At 39.2% G+C, this 19,288-nt stretch overlaps 1 protein-coding gene across 4 annotated transcripts in view; it reads left to right on the top strand.

Annotated features, from left to right (window-relative positions):
• The window catches only part of RBMS3 (RNA binding motif single stranded interacting protein 3), a 705,062-nt gene that overhangs the window by 427,938 nt on the left and 257,836 nt on the right, over positions 1-19,288 (top strand). For all 4 annotated transcript variants that reach the window (XM_032683778.1, XM_032683761.1, XM_032683783.1 and 1 more), the window contains one exon: positions 16,589-16,680. In XM_032683778.1, coding sequence (XP_032539669.1) covers positions 16,589-16,680 — 92 coding nt within the window. The remainder of the gene's footprint in view (positions 1-16,588; positions 16,681-19,288) is intronic.

Genomic DNA, 19,288 nt, shown 5'->3' with positions numbered 1-19,288 from the left:
ACTTAGTACTTTCTGTTTCTGTTTATCTAGAAACTCTGGCATTTTCTCTGTCTAAAAGTCTCATTAGTAGTAAGACTCTCATGATATTTTGGCAAGTCTACTGCACATTTTGGATAAAATCAGTGAATACAGAAACATATTGGACAAGAAGGGTTTTTTTTGTTTTTTTTTTTTTTTTTGTTTTAACTGAAAGAAAGCTTAAATTCCAAGCAAAGACTTGGGTTAGTTTTTCTTTATTTTTTTCCCTAATTGGTTCATTTCTTGCACTATTATTGCAAAAAAAAAAAGACTTATCTGCCTATTTTTCACCTTTTTTCCAAAGTCTTGTAGTTTTCCATCTTAATTGCTGAAATTAGCAGAGAAAGTAAATTGGAGGCTGGTGAGGCTAAGAAAACAGCCCTAGGGAAGAGGAGATGATGGAAGAAGATGACAGAAGGACATAAAACGAATAAAGGAAAGATTTGTTTGAAAACATAGCAGGAAGTATAGGAAAACAGAAATCTGGGGAAAAAAAGCAAACAAACAGGAAATGAAAAGAATTGCATTGCTAGAGCATGAGGTCTTCACTCCTTGCCTCTGTTGGTATGCTTATATATTGCTGGAAGTATACAGGGTTTTATAGAAACATTTTCCCTCTGTCATCCCTGGAATAGAATTATTCCTCTGAAATGACTTACAGAAGTGAAAAAGTCATTAATCAAGCCATCTTCCTACCTTACTTGTAAGTCTTTCTCTTTTTAAGTAGAGAGCAGGGAGAGGAGGAGCTGGAAAGTGAAGAATAGGAGGAATCATCTCAGGGCTGGAAAGAAATGGACAAGTCTGTTTGGAAAAAAAAGAAATAAAAAAAGCAGCCTACCACACAGCTTCCCAAGTACCAATGTATCTCTGAAAAAAGAGAAGATGATTGTGTGTGTTTTCCTAGAGGAAGGTCCATTAAAAAAAAAAAAGCTATAAACTTTAAAAATATTATTTTCTACTTTATTTTATATATGTAAAAATAAAGGGAAAACTTAAATGAAGCACTTAATTTATTTGTGCTTGTTTGGATGGTATGATGGCTAGGAATTGTTTGTTTCAAGGGGGTCTGCTTCACCTCTTTGTTCTGCTATGGGAACAAGTCTCTCATACTGTTTATGTCTCAAGACCCATGCCAGAAGTCTGCAGTTCTTGTCTTCCTGTGCAGAACCGTTTGCTTGGCCATGAGCATAAAAGCTCCAGGGAGGCATTGTCTATTAAGGCTAATTCTGTTGCAGCCTTATCCAATGCTTTTTGTCTTTTGTGTGGCTCTCTTGCACTGTGTAGTTGGCTGTAGTTATAATCCCTGTGCCTCTGGCTTATGAAATGTTGGTGCTGGTTCAGTTACTTCAAGTGGCCGGTTCCATATGTTCTTTCTCAGAAGTCCTCAGAGTTTCAATTGTATGCACTGATCAATCTGACCTACACAGAACCAGCTACAGAATTTGTGCAGCAGTCCCAGTAAATTCAGGCTGAATCCAAGCACCACATGGTATTGACTGAAGATGGGGCCAGTGAAGATCTCAAAACAAGTTGTGGCAGGAACTGGGGTTTTAAAAAGCATTGAGCATCTCAGAACAGACAGTGCAGTGCGGTACTGAACTGAGTAGGCCTGTCCAAACCAGCACTGAAACAATGACACAGTGGTGCCTGCTAGACCTTTTATACTTGAGAAACAGGCCTAAATATCCTGGAAGGACCACACTGTAATACAATGCTCTCTGCCAGGTGGGCATACAGCTTTGTTCAATGCTGGTGGGAAGGCCTCTAATGGATGCTGGTGAAATGTGCTGTGGGTGTGCCTGTTGCATTTCAAGAGCAGAAAATTGCACTGACTTCCAGTGGCAGTTCTAGAAATGCTGCTGATTTATTAGAATGTTTCTGATAATCCCCCTCTAACTGGCTTCTTTTGTGGTCCACACTGGTTGTTGCTGTTGGCACTGCTGAATAATGGTGATTATGTATTACAGTATTATATATTACAGTATTATGTATTATGTATACTGTATTATGTATATATAGTATTATGTAGAGTCCCACAGAACCCAAAGAAAATCAAAGTGCTGTGGTTCTGCATGATCTCCACACATGTATTAAAAAAACACTTTGCCCCGAGATCTTACTGCCACATACATGTTTTTTGATGTTCCACAGAGAAACAACATATATTGAGGAAATGATTTTATTCAAATTCTTAAGAGGATACTGTGATGAAGAGCTTCGGTGCTACACGCAGTATCTGGGATAATATCCAAAAAGCCCAGATGTTTGGTCTTCAGTGGCTTCATTTTAAGCTATTAAATGTAGAGTTTATTTTTTTGGTTGGAAGTTGACTTTTTCTCAATTTTCCTTGCATACACTAAATTTTGACTTCCTGAGGGAAGCTTGATTCTGTTGCTTAGCCCATTTAAACAAGAGCAATGCACTTGTGCCACATGTATGCCTCAGGATTGGAATTACAGGATTTTGCTGGACTTCTTTTTTAAAATAATTTTAGTTTTCATTATCTGGGACAACAATACCTTGATGCAATAAGTGCAGATTTCCTAATTGACAAAATTCCTGATAGGAAAGTGAATTGGCATGCTAATTAAATGTAATTGCAGTGTAGACTAAGGGAGGGAAAGGCTGCCTAACACCGTAGCCTGTCTCCCATCATATCATATTTGCATGAGGTCCTTCATCTACTCCATCTGCTGTTTCTAGATAAAGGCAAAGAAAGGCTACTTCTTTTTCAATGCAGCCATCTGGGAGAGAAAAGAAAAAAAATAGTAATAAAATGAAAGGACAGAATGGTATGGTTGCTAGAAGGTAGGGAGATTGTCCAGATGTCTTCCCTGTCTGTTGCTGCAACCTCATGTTGTCTTCCAGTGCAGCAGAGAGCACTAAGGAGGGTGAGGCTGTTGTGCCCTGTGACTAGATATGACAGTGGCAATCCCCATTTCCTTCAAAGGTTCCAAGCTTGGCATGTGAGGGAATCTGCACGTCTGGGGAGTGATTACTTGAATTAGACAAGCCCCTCCCAGAGGGTTATGAGGACTGTTTTTATCCTTTCCCAGCCATATACAGGGAAGCTGTACCCCCACCCTCACCTTTGTAGCAGTAAAAAATATACCTGTCTCAGGGTCATAGAAACCAATATCATCTCACTGTAATAGAAATACCCAGTACAGGATCTTCTGATTGCATTGATATGCCGAAATACATGGGTATGCCATCTCTGATTGAGGCACCACCTGCCAGTGTCCACCTCTGGAAGAAAGATTTTCCAGGTCTTTCCCTAGAAATACAAAATGGCGTTTTGCAGTATAATTAATACTAGGAAGGTATAAGGGTAGATTAGCAAGCTGCTGCCAAGGCTGCCACCTCTGTGTAATGGAAATGAGATGGGTTGCTTTTGTGGACACCCTTTTGATCATGGGCCCTGAGTAACACTCTGTGTTAATTTTTTTCAGCCAGCTAGTACCTCATCATCTTCCTCCACACCTCGCTGCTTCAGTGTCTAGTCATGGTGTGGGAAGTTACTTTCCTTTGCATTTGGTCACAAAAAAGGCTTCGAGAGCAACAGGCCGGTGACAAAGCAAGCAGCCTGCAAAATTTGTAGTGCATTTATACTCTTAAGAAAGCACAACCGTGCCTGCCGGATATTTGTCTGGCTAATTCTTGCTGTTGACAGGAAGCAGACATTCAGTCTCAAAACATTTACACATCTCTGCATTGACTACACCAACATGTATTTGGAGTCTGTGTGAGAGGAGCACTGCAGTGCCTTCGACTGTTCTGTCTCGCCTGCTGTAGCGAACGTGGGCCAAGCGACTGACCAAGAACCTACACATGCAAGTGTCTGAGATACAGCACCATTTCTTGAAAGGCTGAAAACTAATTTTAGGTTGCTGGATCTTTACTTTGATCTGGTGCGTTGATGCCCTTCTGGGCATTTCAAATGTCTCTTGCTCTTTATGTGCAGTTTGGCTTCCAGGACAAAATATATTTGCTGGGTTTGTGTGTTCCAGCAAAACTCCTCACTGCTTCCTCTTTCATTTTTGTTTATTTGATGTTCTAAGCTGATGCATAACTAATCTCTGCAAACTGAGATCCTACTACAGACCTGGGCATCTCTCAGTAATTTTCTGTATAATTTATAAAAATTGTGGTATTTTTAATAATAAAATATCACTAATTAATAACAAAATATGATTTTATCTGAATTACCCTCACTTTCATTTTTAAAAAGATGCTTTAGCACATAAAATCCCCCATCCTCACATTTATTTTCTATTATTACTAGGAATTATTATTAAATGCATACCTTAAACTGGATTCACGGGGTGAAAGTTGTCTTCCATTGTATATTTGGCCTTTCACTGGCAATATATATCAATGAGTTTACTTTTTAGTTAAATCCTTAAAGATATCCAGAGATCCTAAATAAAATAGTTTTATGTTCAGAGAATGCCTGAAAATTTAGGAAGAGCTACTGAAGATAGTCACCACTGATGTAGCTCCTTGTTGTTATTCTTATGATCTGAATACCGGATGGACATACCAATCAGCATCATTGTAACACCCACCTTCCTCTCTACTTCTAAGGCATATACTGAGATTTCCCATTCTTCATTAATGATATTGCTCCCCAAACCTCTCAATACCTACTTGTTACACAAAGTTGGGAAGCATTATGCAATTACACAGATAAATAATTAGATGGTCATGAAGACTGGGTTGTGAGAAACAGAGAACAAATCCAAGAGTAAAATCATGTATTTAGTAAGTAGGAGAAACTCTGCATGAAAAGCTGGAAGCTTATCTGGAGGCAAAGTATCAGATGATCTTGTAAATGCCCAAGCCAATAATGGGCACCATTGTGAAGGCAACAAATACGGTACAAAGATTTATCAGGTGAGATCATTCCAGTAGGAAAAGGATAATATTAAAAGAATTATGTAATTCACTGGTATAACCCCATGTGATCATCTAGTGTAGAGTTTTTCATCATCCACATTCCAGAAAGACCTGGGATGCCTCTTGCAGTCCCATATATTTGCGTTTTTTCTCTACAAGCTCTGTGAGAGGTTGTGGATGTGAATTTCAGTGTGCAAGAGCTTCCTACACGTTGGCATTTGTACACGGGGGATTGTGCTCCTGCTAGTTTGACCTCCTGATGCCTCACAGTCATCATCCAACTGGCTTCGATATGGACTCTGGATAGCATGTTCATTAGACCTTTAGTGTTCTGTGACCCCCACATACTGTACCAGCAGGTGATGTTAAATGCAAGGGTGACACTAGTTACCTTAAATTCAAAGTAGGAAGGAAAATGTTTGCTTAAGATTCTTATTCACTTTATTCTTTTTCTTGTATTAGAGATATGTGATTATAATTATAGGTAACTTCTACTAGTTCAGAAATTCAGATTTGATTAAAAGCCAGCCTTTCACCCACTTTATCTGTGTCTTCCACTTACCTAGATTGTAGAACTATCCTGAATCTGAAAAAATAATACCATGTTTAAACTTAAGGCTGCAGATAAGTATGGTATGACAAAAGGCTCAGAAGGTGCAACTAGCATTTAACCACAAAAAAAAAAGAACATCCTGGGCTATATAGCTATAAAACTATAAGTATACTTAAGTTCTGATCGTCTGAAATACTGTGTAAGTCCAAAATAATTGGACACTGAATGTACGCAGTGTCTCTAACATAGATTTTGTTCTGACCTGTGTATTATGGCTTATCCTGCTCTGTGCTACCCAACTCTGCTGTGCTTCCCCTTCCTAGCACAGGTGTAATGCTGGTTGTGACCACCAGTCATTTCTTGAAAGCACATTGACCTCATTGCTCCAGGGTCATCAGTATTTTAGCATTATGGTGATGGTGGTATCAGGATCCTTTTCTCAGTATCAGAATCATGAAATATTCAGAAGGTATTGCTCATCTCTGCCTAAAGCTCCAAGACATCATGAGTGTTGATCGGTTGAAATAGGAGCTCTTTGCATGTTATCCAAAATGTTTATTATAGCAAAGGTTGATGTGCCAGAATTGGCCAACTGGCATGAAAAAAACATTTCACTTTCTTGGGAAGTGCTGTCACTTTATGCCTTTTAGAAACTCTAGTTGTTTTCTGAATTACAAGTGGTTTGCATAAAGAACAGAAATTGCTGTGCTCTTTATCACTGCTTACTGTATGACAAATATACAGTCCAATTCTTCAAGTGCGATGTCTTGAAAATGAATGTGTATTGGAAATGAAAACCATTTCAGTACTTGAACATCCTCTCTCTGAAACAGACTGGATAATACATGTTCATCACCTTGGGTTATTTTAATATTTTCCTGAAACCTGCACAAGATGCTTTCTATTTTCTTGTCAAAAACATACTGAAAAGAAAATTATTTTTAATAAAGTACAGTAATCACTGTGTGATCACCAAATGCATCTTCTCTGTCAGATTGTTTCTTTCCTACTCATGAGTATTTGTGGTTACTTAATGTTAAGAGTGCTGAGGCAATCCAGTGCTGGGAGGAAGAGAATGGAATATTTCATTTCTTACAAAGAACCCTGGGTGATACAGAACATCCTCCTTTGCCTCCTAGAATAGTATCATTGTTTAAAATGAATGCTGGAAGAGTTGACTGCTGAGAGATTTCATTTTCCACCTTCCAGTATTTCATTGCTGTCTTCCATAGGTACTGTACACTGGAAGGAAAGCACCCATTGTCTGTCCATAAATGCCTGCTGGAGTGCCATGCCAGATACCAAGCCTAAAAGATGCATGACAGTATTAACATTCATTCTAACTAGTCCGTGGGAGCACTGGAGTTAGTCTCATAGTTTCTTAGGTTATATGTCCTTTTGGTGAACAGCTGGAGGATAAGTTGCTTAGCTTTGGGTAAACTGAGGTCCAGTATTTAGAAGAGAAATTGGTTGTCTAATACAGGCACTGGGAACTTCAGAGGTAATGGCTGAAGGATTTTTTCTAAACTGTTTCTGTACACCAGGTTTTTCCACTCAAGTTGCTCAGCTCTAAAATAAGTGATGGACAAATCTCGAGGAGATTTGGTTTCATATCTTACCCAAACATTATCCAGGCTAAGTAAAGCTCTGGAGTCTGCATAACTGAGCATGAAACCTCAGAAGAACAGACTTTCTCATGAGAGTGTCAGTGTTTCCTGCCGGGCTGGAAATACCAAGAAAATAGTCTTTCTTGTGGTATTTTGAAAACTTCAGCATCTGGATGTTCCTGTAATGAGAGAGAAAAGTAACTATGAAAATAGTGTTTAAAAAAAGTGAACCCTTTTTCAGTCTTGGGTGCAAGGGTTCCTTTCAAGTTTTTCAGTGAAGCTATTAATCGATTCCATAGCTCTGTATCTCAAAGTAGGTGATCTAAATCTGAAACTGGAAGTTCTGGCTATTTTGTACTGGATATTGCAAAATATCATCACTTCTGAGTAATGGAGTATTTCTTCACTTAAGGAAAGAAACAGCTATTGTATCCTTCCCTCCCTTTTATGTAAATATGTTAACTAAGCACTGCTTTTGGAGTGCTTGTTTTTTGGGAGAACATTCTGCTTTATTCAATCACTGTTTCAAGTGTGAAATTTAGCTCAGCTGCAGAGCCACAATGAATGTCTTATGGTAAACAAGTCTAGTGAAAATAATCTTAATGATTACATTATACAGCTAATATATTGATAAAAAATGTTATGGTAGTAAATAACCATAATGTGAAATCATACATTAGTTTATATGGAAACTGTTGATGTGAGCTATCCCTGTATTGAAAAATAGAGTTAATCTTTATTTTGGATTTTGACAGTGAATCAATGGGACTTGCAGAGAGATTTGCTTCAAAAGTTGAAGATGGAAAAGTGTGTTTATCTCTTGTCCTTCTGCCACTGTGAGATTTACAATATGTTCTCTTCTTTATTCAATCCATATTTAGTAACTTGAGCAATGAATTTTCCATCATTGGCTTTGTATAATTAATCCAAGTCCAGGCTGTTAAGAAATACCAGGAAATATTTCTCAACTTCCCTTTTGGTTTATTTTCACCAACATTTTCATTCTTTAACAGGTCCTCATGAAGTCTTAGGTCTCTCTGTGCTGGTCATGTGCATTTAGGGTGGCCCATGAGTATTCACTCACATGTAGGTTCACTTTTAAGGCCCCAAACACTTGGTATATTGTTAGGGATAAACAAATAGAGTTCTGCCATTTGCAAAATCTGGATTTTTATGGCTATGTTTGTGCTCTTTCTAGAATCTTCTCCAGTTTGCCAGTCTTTGTGATTCTGAATTGCCAGAAATGCAATGTAAATGTTGAGAGAGAGTAGTCAAGAGCAATATCATTTTCTTGAAAGGTATATTTGCTAAATTTGTAACTACTTTTCCCTCACCCCCTCACTGTTGTTATTGCAACCATATTTCACAGAGAGCTTTTGTCAGTTTTGAGGTCTGCTTCTGTTCTTTCAGAGACTGTTTTTGGAAGCATTAGCTTTCAGAAAAATCGACATGAATATGCATATATATATAGTTACTTATTTATTGTATAAATACTTCTTTCCCACATACCAAAGTTTTATAGGTTTTATTGTACTATTACCTTTACCTATTGGAGATTGCAAAAATGTTTCAATTTAGTAACATTTTAAAATACATGAACAGATCATCACAAGTTCCATTCTTCAGTTTTGCACGGAAATATTATCATTAAATACTCGTGCAGTTAATAATAACCTGTATTCATATACACTGTTTAAATCAAAGTAATTGGATGTCAAATTAAGAAGATGTTTGCAAACAGATGTCTAAAAATTGTTCGTTAGTTACCTACAGTGTTGGTTTTCCCCTTTTGTTAAAAAGGGGATTCAAATAATGCAAGAGGTAAAAGAAATCACTGCAGGAACATAATCAAAGTGACAGTTTTGTGCTGTATTTTCCATATCAAGCTAAAGTAAACAACAAAAGTCAGCTCTATATGCATGCTTAACACGTAGGTGCGTCTCTGGGGAGGATCTGATATGAAGGGACTATCTTTTCTTTCTTACATTTAAGACTCTCCATTCCAATTATTTTTCTAACTATATATTAGCTGTTTTAATTAAAAGATGATGATTCACCACTTTCTAGTCACCAAGAACAGTTTTATACAGTAGAGGTTTAAAAATAATAATAGTGTAGACTGTTTTACTATTACTCTGAGCATTAGGAGCTGTAGGAATATTTTAGCACCATTTGAACAATGAAGGAAAAGGCTGTTTTCAGTAATTTTGTGTTCAAGGGTGATTCAACCTCTTTGCTTGCTAACTCTAATTTTCCAAGGCTTATAAGACTTTAATTTGATTCTTTATCTGAGCATAAAACAGTGTCTGAAAATTGCATAGTAAATTACTGGATAATCACTTTTTTTGTGGACTACCTAATAGTCAGAATGAATACTGTCTTTTAAGAGACACTCTAAATAAATGCTGGGCAAAAGTGAACTTTACAACTGAAATTAACTTAGGTTTTCATGAAATCCAAGTGATTTTATCTATACATGTAGGAGACACAACTCACTGATTATTATATATTTGCTTAGTTGTGTATATTTACTAATGTTTGTGTAAAAACTTTGTGCTGGTATCTTCAAATGTATACATATACAGATGTATGGAGGTGGACAGCATAAAGTAAAGTAAGATATTTGTCATTAATATATTTTATTTCATGGTTTTTCAGCAAGTAGTTTTGACTGCTGCCTCCTCACTAGGCTGGTATTCCTCTCCCTCACCATATCTCCTTTTGGGGGTGGTTTTCAATTTCCAATCTCTGGGCAACATTAACAGAAACATTGATGAAAAAAAGAAAGCACTTACTTAAAATAACTTCTTTTTGTCCAAACAACCCGTACACCTCTTGAAGACCCAGCCTGTATTTTATGCTCTGTCTTGTCTGTTCTGGATTTCAGATCTGACATATTAAATTCTAGATGGTGAGAAACCAGGACTGGGAACTTACATTAAAAAGGCGTTGTACCCTGGTGGGAAGCAGAGTTCCAAATGGTCTGGTACATCAGACCTAGAAAAAGTTTAGGTATAATGGAATTGTTGTAATTTTGCATGAGCAATTTTGGGTTTATCTTTAAAAAGAAATATCTCCACTATCATGTAATATTATGCAAAATTTACACAAATCTTGCTGCCAAAAGGAGTCGTTGTGACAAAGTCAAACTCTACAAGATGGGAAGATGTTAGAGGTGGAGTCCCTCCTTTTCTGTAGCTTCTCTTAAGTTCTGACATCAGTCCCTGGTAGAGGAGGATTGGCAGGACTGAAGGTTGCGTGGGACAGCAGTCAGTCGGCCTTTTCCATCTGTCAGGCAGGGTGCAAAGATGTTAAAGAAACAAAGCACTAACACTTTTGATGCAGTGAGTTTATTGATGTTGGTGGAACCAGAAGAGCTCCTCAGAATGTGTGAGCTCCCTATCAGTACATTTAGGTACTTTTTTATATATACCAAGATAGGTTACCCATGCATGCTACTTGAACTCCATGCACAGACTCCATGCCAGTGTCCTGGCGGAATGGGTCAGGTCTCCTGTCTGTGTTTGTTTGTGGGGGACCTGGAAAACAGAGTGTACTAGTTGTCTTGAATTCAAGTGATTTAAAGCAGCACTTAACCAGAGGTCAAATGTGATGTTTGGCCCTGTGTCAGGGTGAAGCTGAGAGCTCATCATCCCCAGCTTATCTTCCCTCCTTTGTTATGTCTCCTCCTTTTTCAGCCCCCCTCTGGAAGTTACTGTCTTTGCAGAGCTCCAGCTCTGCATCATGCCAAGGCGCTCCAGTCCTCACTTCTGAGAAACCACACTTCTTCTGCTCTTCGTTTTTTCTTTTATTTTATTTTGACCTGGGTCACGAGGTGGGTGCGGAGTTGTGGCTGGCTGCATGTTGCCCTTTCACACCCGTTGATGGTTGTGGGGCTGTGGGCAAGCTGGTTCCGTGGGCAGCACCAGCAGGAAGGAGGGAGCCTCTGTGAGGACCTGAGAGCATGTGGTCAGGACAGGAAGGAGGACAGAGCAGGCTGATGTGGGTGCAGATTAGTTCAGCAGCCGTGACAGCTCCCTTTCCGATGGCGTCAGCAACGATGACTGCTGAGGGAGTGTCTTCCGTCCAAAAAAAGTGCCTTGGTGTGCTAGCTGTAAGTACGAATTGGAGGACCAAGCTTCCAGGATACCCTGAAATCTCTCTTTCCATTCACTTTGAGTAACTAATGCCACTTTCAGCAGTGGTGGAAGAGCTGCCTCAGTTCTCCAAAGAGGCAGCAAGGCCCTCCCTCCTGTCACTACAAAAGCGAGCTCCCCAGAGGTGAGTTGTAAAGTCCATGTGTGCCAGTGGGAGCTTGCCTTTGCTATATGCCACCGTCCAGCACTTCACAATAATTGTGGGAACCACAAGTGGCAGGCAAATTATTTGGCATTATCCCTAAGTACTTGATCAGTCAGGGCAATTCAGAGTTTGATATCTAAGAGCTTTACACACCTGCAATTACTTAAATCCACAAAATTGCACCTATAGGTATTTACAGGCACAAAAATGTTGGCATAAAATTAGAGGCCATTTCCTAAAACCTGTGCCGAAATTTTGATGATACACTGTATGAGGGGTTGTTATTTTGAAATGGATTTGCGGAAAGCAATTGAAAATCTCCAGGCATCCCATCTGTGTTTAAAGTAACAACAATAACAAAACTTTAAATTAGCATAGGAGATTTAAGACATTTCAGGAAAACATTGATTAAATCTGCCAATGAAATGAACGTGTTTGGCGAGTGACCTAATTAGTGTATACTTGGTTCTTTTTCACTGCACTGCTTACCACTAATTGCTGTTCTGCTGGTCTTCTCCTGACAAGTAAGAAAAAACAAGGATGAGGGATTTGTTGAGGAAATAGTGACATTCAGTTTTAAATCATTTGAACCTGCTGCCAAACTTAATTATGGAACTGAGAAACTGAGACCAGGAGGCCCCCAGCTGTTTAGGTTGTAGGAGATGGAGACGTTTAGTGTTTGCCGTTGTATTTGGGTAGCACTTATTGCAGCTAGCTATAAACTTGAGTTTGCTGATGCTTAGCTGTTTTCTTTCCCCTAAAGGTAAAAAACCCACTGCTTTTATTCCTTAAATTTAATTATTTAGCCCTAATGGCATCAGGCCAATACAAAATTACAGGCATTGTATTTCTTAAAGGAAAGGTTTAACAATTAATCTAGATAGTCTTGTCCTGGGTTTCTTTGAGTGTGGGCTTGCATGTGTGAACTAGTAATATGTCATTCTACAAGAAAACACTTGGGATCCTGGAATACTTGTTATAGCATTGGAGTGCTGAAGTCACCCTCAGTGTAGGTACACTTAAGCTGAGGAGCTCACGTTAGTGATAAGTTCAATTCCCATCTCTCAAAGCAGCAGGGGATAACACAGTTTTCCCAATTTGTGTTTGGAGTTCTTAAAGGAAAGTGGCAGAATGCTTCAGGAAAAAAAGGGGAGATAGTTTTGGTTTCCTGTGGTGGTGATGGATTCTTGTGAGCAGAGTCTGAAGGTCCCAGTTTAGAAACCGAGTTTGTTTTTCATGATGTTCTGCATAAAAACTGGAGGGAAAAAATGTAGAATCCATTGACCAGAATGTTTACAAGGCAGTGAACACACAGTAAAAATGCAGGAGTGGGGGGCGGAACAAAAAAAGGCTGTGGAATTTGAGGCTAGCAGAAGGAGGGGCTGGTGGGGCTTGCACTTGTTTTTAAAGGAGGAAAAGAAATATAGTCGTTTTCTTAGAGGAGCAGTGTCTGATTGGCAGACTCTGATCTGAAATTCCTCCTGGGGGATGATTCCAACTATTTTCGTACCTTTTCCCAGAAGGAGCCAGGGAACAGTTATCTGAGTAGGGATGAATGCTGGAGCAGCCAAAACTGAGCCACACTGCACCTGCCAGGAGCAGCCACAGCAGCCCAGTTCTGCTGGTGGGGAGCACAGCCTACACCCCTCCAGCCGTAGCCTGAACGAGAGGGAAGGACTCTCAGCACATGTGGTTCATTACACTATGGGGAACACTGGAGGGGATGTTCCAAGAACCAGCTTTAGATTTTGTGGGGACTAAACTTGATCTACTCAGACAACTATATGAAAGAAAATGAAAAAAAAACTCCGAACAAACAAAACCCCGAAGCCTGAACAGAAAAACTAGCACTACTTTGTTAAAGCCCGGACCAAAAAATGAAGTGAGATTACAAACAAATGAAATATGTTAGTGTAGGTCACCAACATAGGCTATAAACATCTACGTGGAAGAACAGAAACTGTACAAAAAGGCAGCATGCCTGGTTTTCTGTTATATAGCATTGCGGGTTCTTGTAAGGATACTTGAATGCTGAAACAGCCTGGAACTTGGCTTCTCTTGCAGCAGATTGATGTTCTTTGGACGGATTTTCAGCCATGGAGTGATTTTGTCCTGATGTTCTGTGTGTGGTGGAGAGATGTGTCAGGAGGGGGGAGGGCCAGAAAAAGTTACTTGGAATGGAAATGAGCTTAAGGGAAGGAAAAAGAGCAGCTTTGCAGTGAGACTGCGAGTAGTAATACTAGAATGCATAATGGGCAGCTAAAGATATGGGGGTTTTGTCTCAAGACTCGCATTGGACCTCTGATATGGTTATATAGCCCCTTGTGCCCACTGAAAAAGTGTTTAGAGGATATTCATGGTTTTAGAAATCCTGGACTGATGTTAATATTCAATAATTTACTGTGTTAGATATCATCATCATGGCTAGGCTTCCCAAACAAAGATTTGGGAATGTTAGATATACCTGATATCTATAATGCAACGCCAGAATATTCTTACACATGCTGGTTTATATTTACAAGCAGCACTAACTGAGATGTGAATACTTACTGTGCTGTCTAGAAAGTCCTATAAAAAGTAATTTCCTTTCTATTACTTTGTACATGAAGCCTGCACTGTACACTGATGCTAAATATAAAAATCTAACTCTATTTCTGTTTTTAATGCCAATTAAAACTTTGTACTTTCACCTCATAGTTGTTGGGCATAGAAATGATGAGAAATAAAAACAAATTTAGTCTCTGAGAAGAGAATCTTGCTATCCTAAAAAGTAATTTGCTCTGTTTGATCCAAGCCATCCCATGACTTCTCAAGGCATTTTAGATTTCCCACTTGGCAGCTCTGGCTCCTTGTCAGGATCTCTCAACTAGGAAGATGGAAGCTGCATCTAATTGTATCTCTGCCTTCCTCCCAGAGCTGCTCTCTCAAAGGGCAGAGGCATGGGAGAAATCCAGAGAGGACTCTTGCTCTCTTGTAGCATGTTTTTTTGGTTCAGAATGCCATCAACTTTACTGCTGCTCTGCAGTGAGGAGAGAGCTTGGGTAACACTGCAGTGGAAAATGCAATGTAGAACAAGCTGATTTAAAAATGGCAGTTTCAGTAGCAGTAAAAAGGGAAAATCAAATAGGGAAATCTGAGCAGGTAAAACACCCTTCACATCCCCAAGTTGACCAAACTCTAATGTGCTTCTTTATGGTGGTGTTCATTAGATCTGCTGTCCTGGTGTAGAGTTGTTCTAGGATTTTCCTCCATTTATAGTAATGCCCTGCCAAAAAAAATCTCCACAAACAAACAAACAAACAAACAAACAAACATGCCCCCCCCCAAACCCAATAAAACAAACAAACCCAAAACCAAAACCAAACACCCCCCCAAAAAAACCAAACCAAACCAACAACAACAAACCAAACCAAACAAACAAAACACTCCAAACAAACAAACAAAACCAGAAAACTGAGAGAAGAAAAGAACAGAAAGGCTGAGATATTGACTTGGCTACCAAAATAGTGCTTTTCGCACTCTTGAAGTCAGCAGTTTCTTTAACAATTTTTTCTGTTTCTTTTTTCTTCTTTCATTTCATTTTCTGAAAACTGTGTGAGTGAGACTTAAGCCAAGAAAACAAAAAAATCTGTGTACACAAAATTCTTTTATCATTGGACTAACTCCTGCATTTAGTAATGCATGCATAACAAAATATTAATAAAGAGATGTTTGTAACTTGAGGGGCAAGGCGATCACAAGCACAAACTCTTGTTACCTAGATTTGGTGTGGAGAGGAAGGCGATGAGGCCTTCCAGAAGTAGGAAGAAAAGTTGGGGAAAGAAATACATATGGATACAGCAGGAAATCATATCTGTGGTTGCCTCCTCTGTGATGTGTATTGACCTAGTAAATGGAGATGTCTGCAAAGAAGCTGCTGTGCTATAAATATGCTTGTGCTAATATTATTAAAGCTTTCAGGCAGTTCAGTTTCATCTATATGGCTTTCCAGGGAGATGCCAAAGATGTGGCCCCTGGCCACAGCTTGTCTGAGCAGCACATGTGTACCTGCACTGTAATTGCTCATAAGGATGTAGGTTGAGGGTTTCCCTGTATTGATTGTGAAATACATGCAGCTGCCTAAATTGGTGCTTGGTGAGATTTTTAAATCTTCCTAGTTCAACTGAAATCTTCATGAGCAGACATTTGAATGCTGTTAAAATGAGGGATAGCTCAGTGCTCTAGAAGTTTTGAAAAGTCCATTCTTTGTCCTCCTAGCCCTACTTTATGTCTTTAGCAAAATAAAAATACTTTCAGAGTTGTTGCTATCCAGCTTAACAGCACTGTTGTTGCTCGAACATATCAGTCTTGCTGGTTAAAGGAAGAAAAAATGGAAGGAAGAAGAGAAGATAGGAAGTGACTGGCTGATTAATATACTAAACTAATGCAAATACTGGGAGTAAGAAAGCCACTTAAAAGCAGATGATTATCCCTTATCAATCCCTCAGATCTAACCTCACTAAGCTGCTGTTCAGATGATACCCTAAAGCAGTTCCTGGCAGGGATTTGCCCCTTGTTCCAGCCGAGAGAGCAGTGAGATGAAAGGGATGTGGTTTAACCAAAGCTGTGACTTTACTGTCTTACCATCCTCTAGAGCTATCTAGCAGTTGGTTGTAGAGCACACATTGCAATTTCTCCCTGAATTGGTCCCACCTGCTGGAAGGCTGCTCTCCCTGTCTCTGCACAGATGGCCCCAGCCCACTGCAGAGACTTGCTGCCCTCCTCTTCTGAAGCTTAATCCTTGTATAGGTTCAAGGGACAGGAAAAGGACATTATTTTCTCTAGCTTTGTGTCCCAGGAAGAGCCATACTGCTACCTCCTCTTATGGAAGAGATGGGGCAGGACTCCAGAGCACCAGCGAGCCCCACAAATGTCTGTGCTCGTCTGCTGCCAGAGATCATTTATTTGTTAGGATAGATCCAACCTTCTCTCCTCCTCTGCTGCATACCTTTCTGCACTTTGAATCTTCAGGTAACTGCATTCCCTTAAATCCCACTAGCTTCAGGAGAAGAGATGTGTGAAATAGAGGTGTGGTGGCAGTGCTACTGGAAGACTAGGAGACAGTATGAGAGAAGGGAAAGGGTTTCCTTCTTTTTAAAAATAAAATCTTTATCTGTTCACATACACATGGATGATACTGAAGATCTCTGTTTATCCATTTATTTTTCAGGTTATGGTTTTGTAGATTTTGACAGTCCAGCAGCAGCACAGAAAGCAGTAGCATCTCTCAAAGCAAATGGCGTGCAGGCGCAGATGGCAAAGGTAAGAACAACCGTGTTATTGCAGGATTATTTGAGCTGTTGCATTAAATTTCCAAGAGTTTGTTTTGCTCCTGTTTTTCTTAAGGTTTTGGATTGCTTATTCCAATGATTTTTTCATCCTTTGGCTCCAGTACCTTGTTCATCCTATGGTTTGTCTGTGTTCTTGAGAGCTGTGTCTCATGTAATGGGCTCTGCTCTGGCACTCTCTCTCTGCTCCTCTTTCTGGAGAGTATTGTAAGATAGAGGGCACCAGAGTGGAAGAGCACTGGAAATGCCTTTGTGCTAACTGATGGGTGAAAGAGCTGCCTTTTCTTTACCTCAGAGTTGTCTTCATTTGGTTCCTTTGCTTTGGAAAAGTTGTTCTTTTCTGATGTGTCTTGTGGGCTTCTCTGAAGGAGTGACTGACTGAACATAAGGAAAATTTCGTTGATCTGCCTTGGTTTGGTTTCTCCTTGGTTTGTTTAATGATTTTGAGGACATAAATGGAAGTGTAGCAGGTTGCTGAAAGAATAGTTTCTAAGGGTTATCTGAAGGTGACTGGCATCTGTTCAGAGGGGCAGCAGAAGCCATAGCAAGTGCAGTGAGCTCAATTACTCTGGTCCTGGAATTATCCTTTTTTCCCAGGCAAAGGGGCTGATGGGGAGACAGTAAATGACCATTGTGTGGTCCAGCTGTTACCTTTCTGATGGCATAATAGTTTGTCTTTGTGCTCTAGACTGTGTCAGCCACCAAAAAATGTCTGTTGCTTTGTACTTTAAAAATACCTTGCCCAAGAATCACAAAAAGCTCTTAATATTGCCTGATTTAGTCTCTGTAGAAATGATGCTGTCCTAGAATCTCAAACAGTAAAAACAAACAGGTAATTACAAAGAAAGAGGCAAATTAAGTAATAAACAATCACCATATTTAAAGATTCTCATTTAAAGGAATGCTGGCGGTTTAAACCTTTGTTTTTTAACAATATCAAGCATAGTTTTGGTGTTTTTTACAAGAAAAAAAAATCATTGCTGGTAAATTAGGTTCTTTTGACTTCTACTGAATTATACTCACTGTACCTGAAAGAAATTGGATGTCATCCATGTATTTCTGTTTAACAGTGCCCTACAATGTAAGCTAGGCTGTTTTATTGGCTCTTAGTTTTTATTGACACATGGTGATAAAAAATGTTTTTTTCAAATGAGTAAAAGATGGCAAGCCGAAGAATGTGAACTTCTACTAAGGACTGCGCCATTTTATTTCTCAGATATACAGCAGATCCTTGTTAAAATATAGGCAATTTGATGCATTAGTCAAGCTGTGAAAAAGAAACCAAAGACAGGAGATATGTTTTGTCCTACCGATTGGTATCAAATAGCTATTACTAGGGAGGAGTAAATCTATAAAAAATCTATATAAAATATAAATCCATATAAATCTGTAAAGTTGTAGATTTAAAATTAGAGATTTAAAGATAGGATTGAAAGATAAATCTATGTTTGGTATTGTCATGATTCAGAACAATGAACAGTTTCAGTACCTTGTATGTGTGGAAATACCAAAAAAGGTGGTGACTTAAAACACTGTGGTTTGGATTGTCCAATATTTTAGGGACTAAAAGCAAAGCCTGGTGTTTACAGAGTGAGAAGGGCTGTACCAACCCTTGGTTGGTTTGTTTTCTGGGGACTCTGTGGCAGGAGTAGTTTTCTGCCCTGCGAGACTTTGAGGCAGCTGGTGTGTACACATTTGTTTGCATAAGACTGACTGTATTTTTATTATTTAGCTACGGTGCCTGGAATCCCAGATAGACTCTTTTTAGTGTGTTTGACAGTTCAAGATAAATATACAACTGACTTTTCTTATCTCTGAAAAAAATCTAAGTATTTAGAAAAATGGGGTTTCAAAGGAAATTGAAATGACTCCACACAAAGTACCTCACATTTCTGAGAAGGCAGGGGCCTGGGAAAGCAAGTCTGTCTGGAGAAACATGTTAGTTCTTGCACATGCTGGAAACCAAGTTGTATAACAGGACTGAAAGACAGCATTACCTGCCAGCGTCTGAATTAACAGTGAGGGCTCAGAAGAGGTTTGAAGAAAGAAGCAGAAGAAAAATTTAGCCTCCACTTCTGGAAGTTTATCCAGAGCAGTTTTATTTCAAGAGCTGCTTTAATTAGTAGTGAATGGTGGCTCTCAAGTGAAACAAAAAGAATAAGTCTGAAGAAATTCCCTAAACCTTTTTCATGGCATATGTTTAAAAAATAGTGTCAATGTCCTCTCTTTTATTCTGCATTGCAATGCAGGGAAACTGCCCCATGTAGAGGCCTGAGAGAAGACAGACTATAACTTGTGTTCTGTGAATGTTAAAAATGTCAGTCCAGTTGTGGATGCTTTTGAATAAAAGTGAAAGAGGCGTCGGCCAACTTTTGCTATGTGCTGGCCTTCTTCAATACAGAGAGAAAGTCTGCTGAGGTGTTGGTATCATCTGTGATGTTTTCCTGGAGAGAAATCTTGCTCGGAAAGAGTGGTTCTTTCTCAATTGTAACACAATATAATTTTTCTCATAGAAATCCAGGAATCTTCTTTGAAAAACAAAAAGCAGAACTGAACCCCCACCCATGTTGGCTAGCAGAAGT

The sequence above is a fragment of the Chiroxiphia lanceolata genome, chromosome 1 (genome assembly GCF_009829145.1).
Source record: "Chiroxiphia lanceolata isolate bChiLan1 chromosome 1, bChiLan1.pri, whole genome shotgun sequence".
NCBI classification, from domain to species: Eukaryota; Metazoa; Chordata; class Aves; order Passeriformes; family Pipridae; genus Chiroxiphia; species Chiroxiphia lanceolata.
The sequence above is the reverse complement of the archived record's forward strand: the minus strand, read 5'-3'. Positions and strand labels throughout refer to the sequence as shown.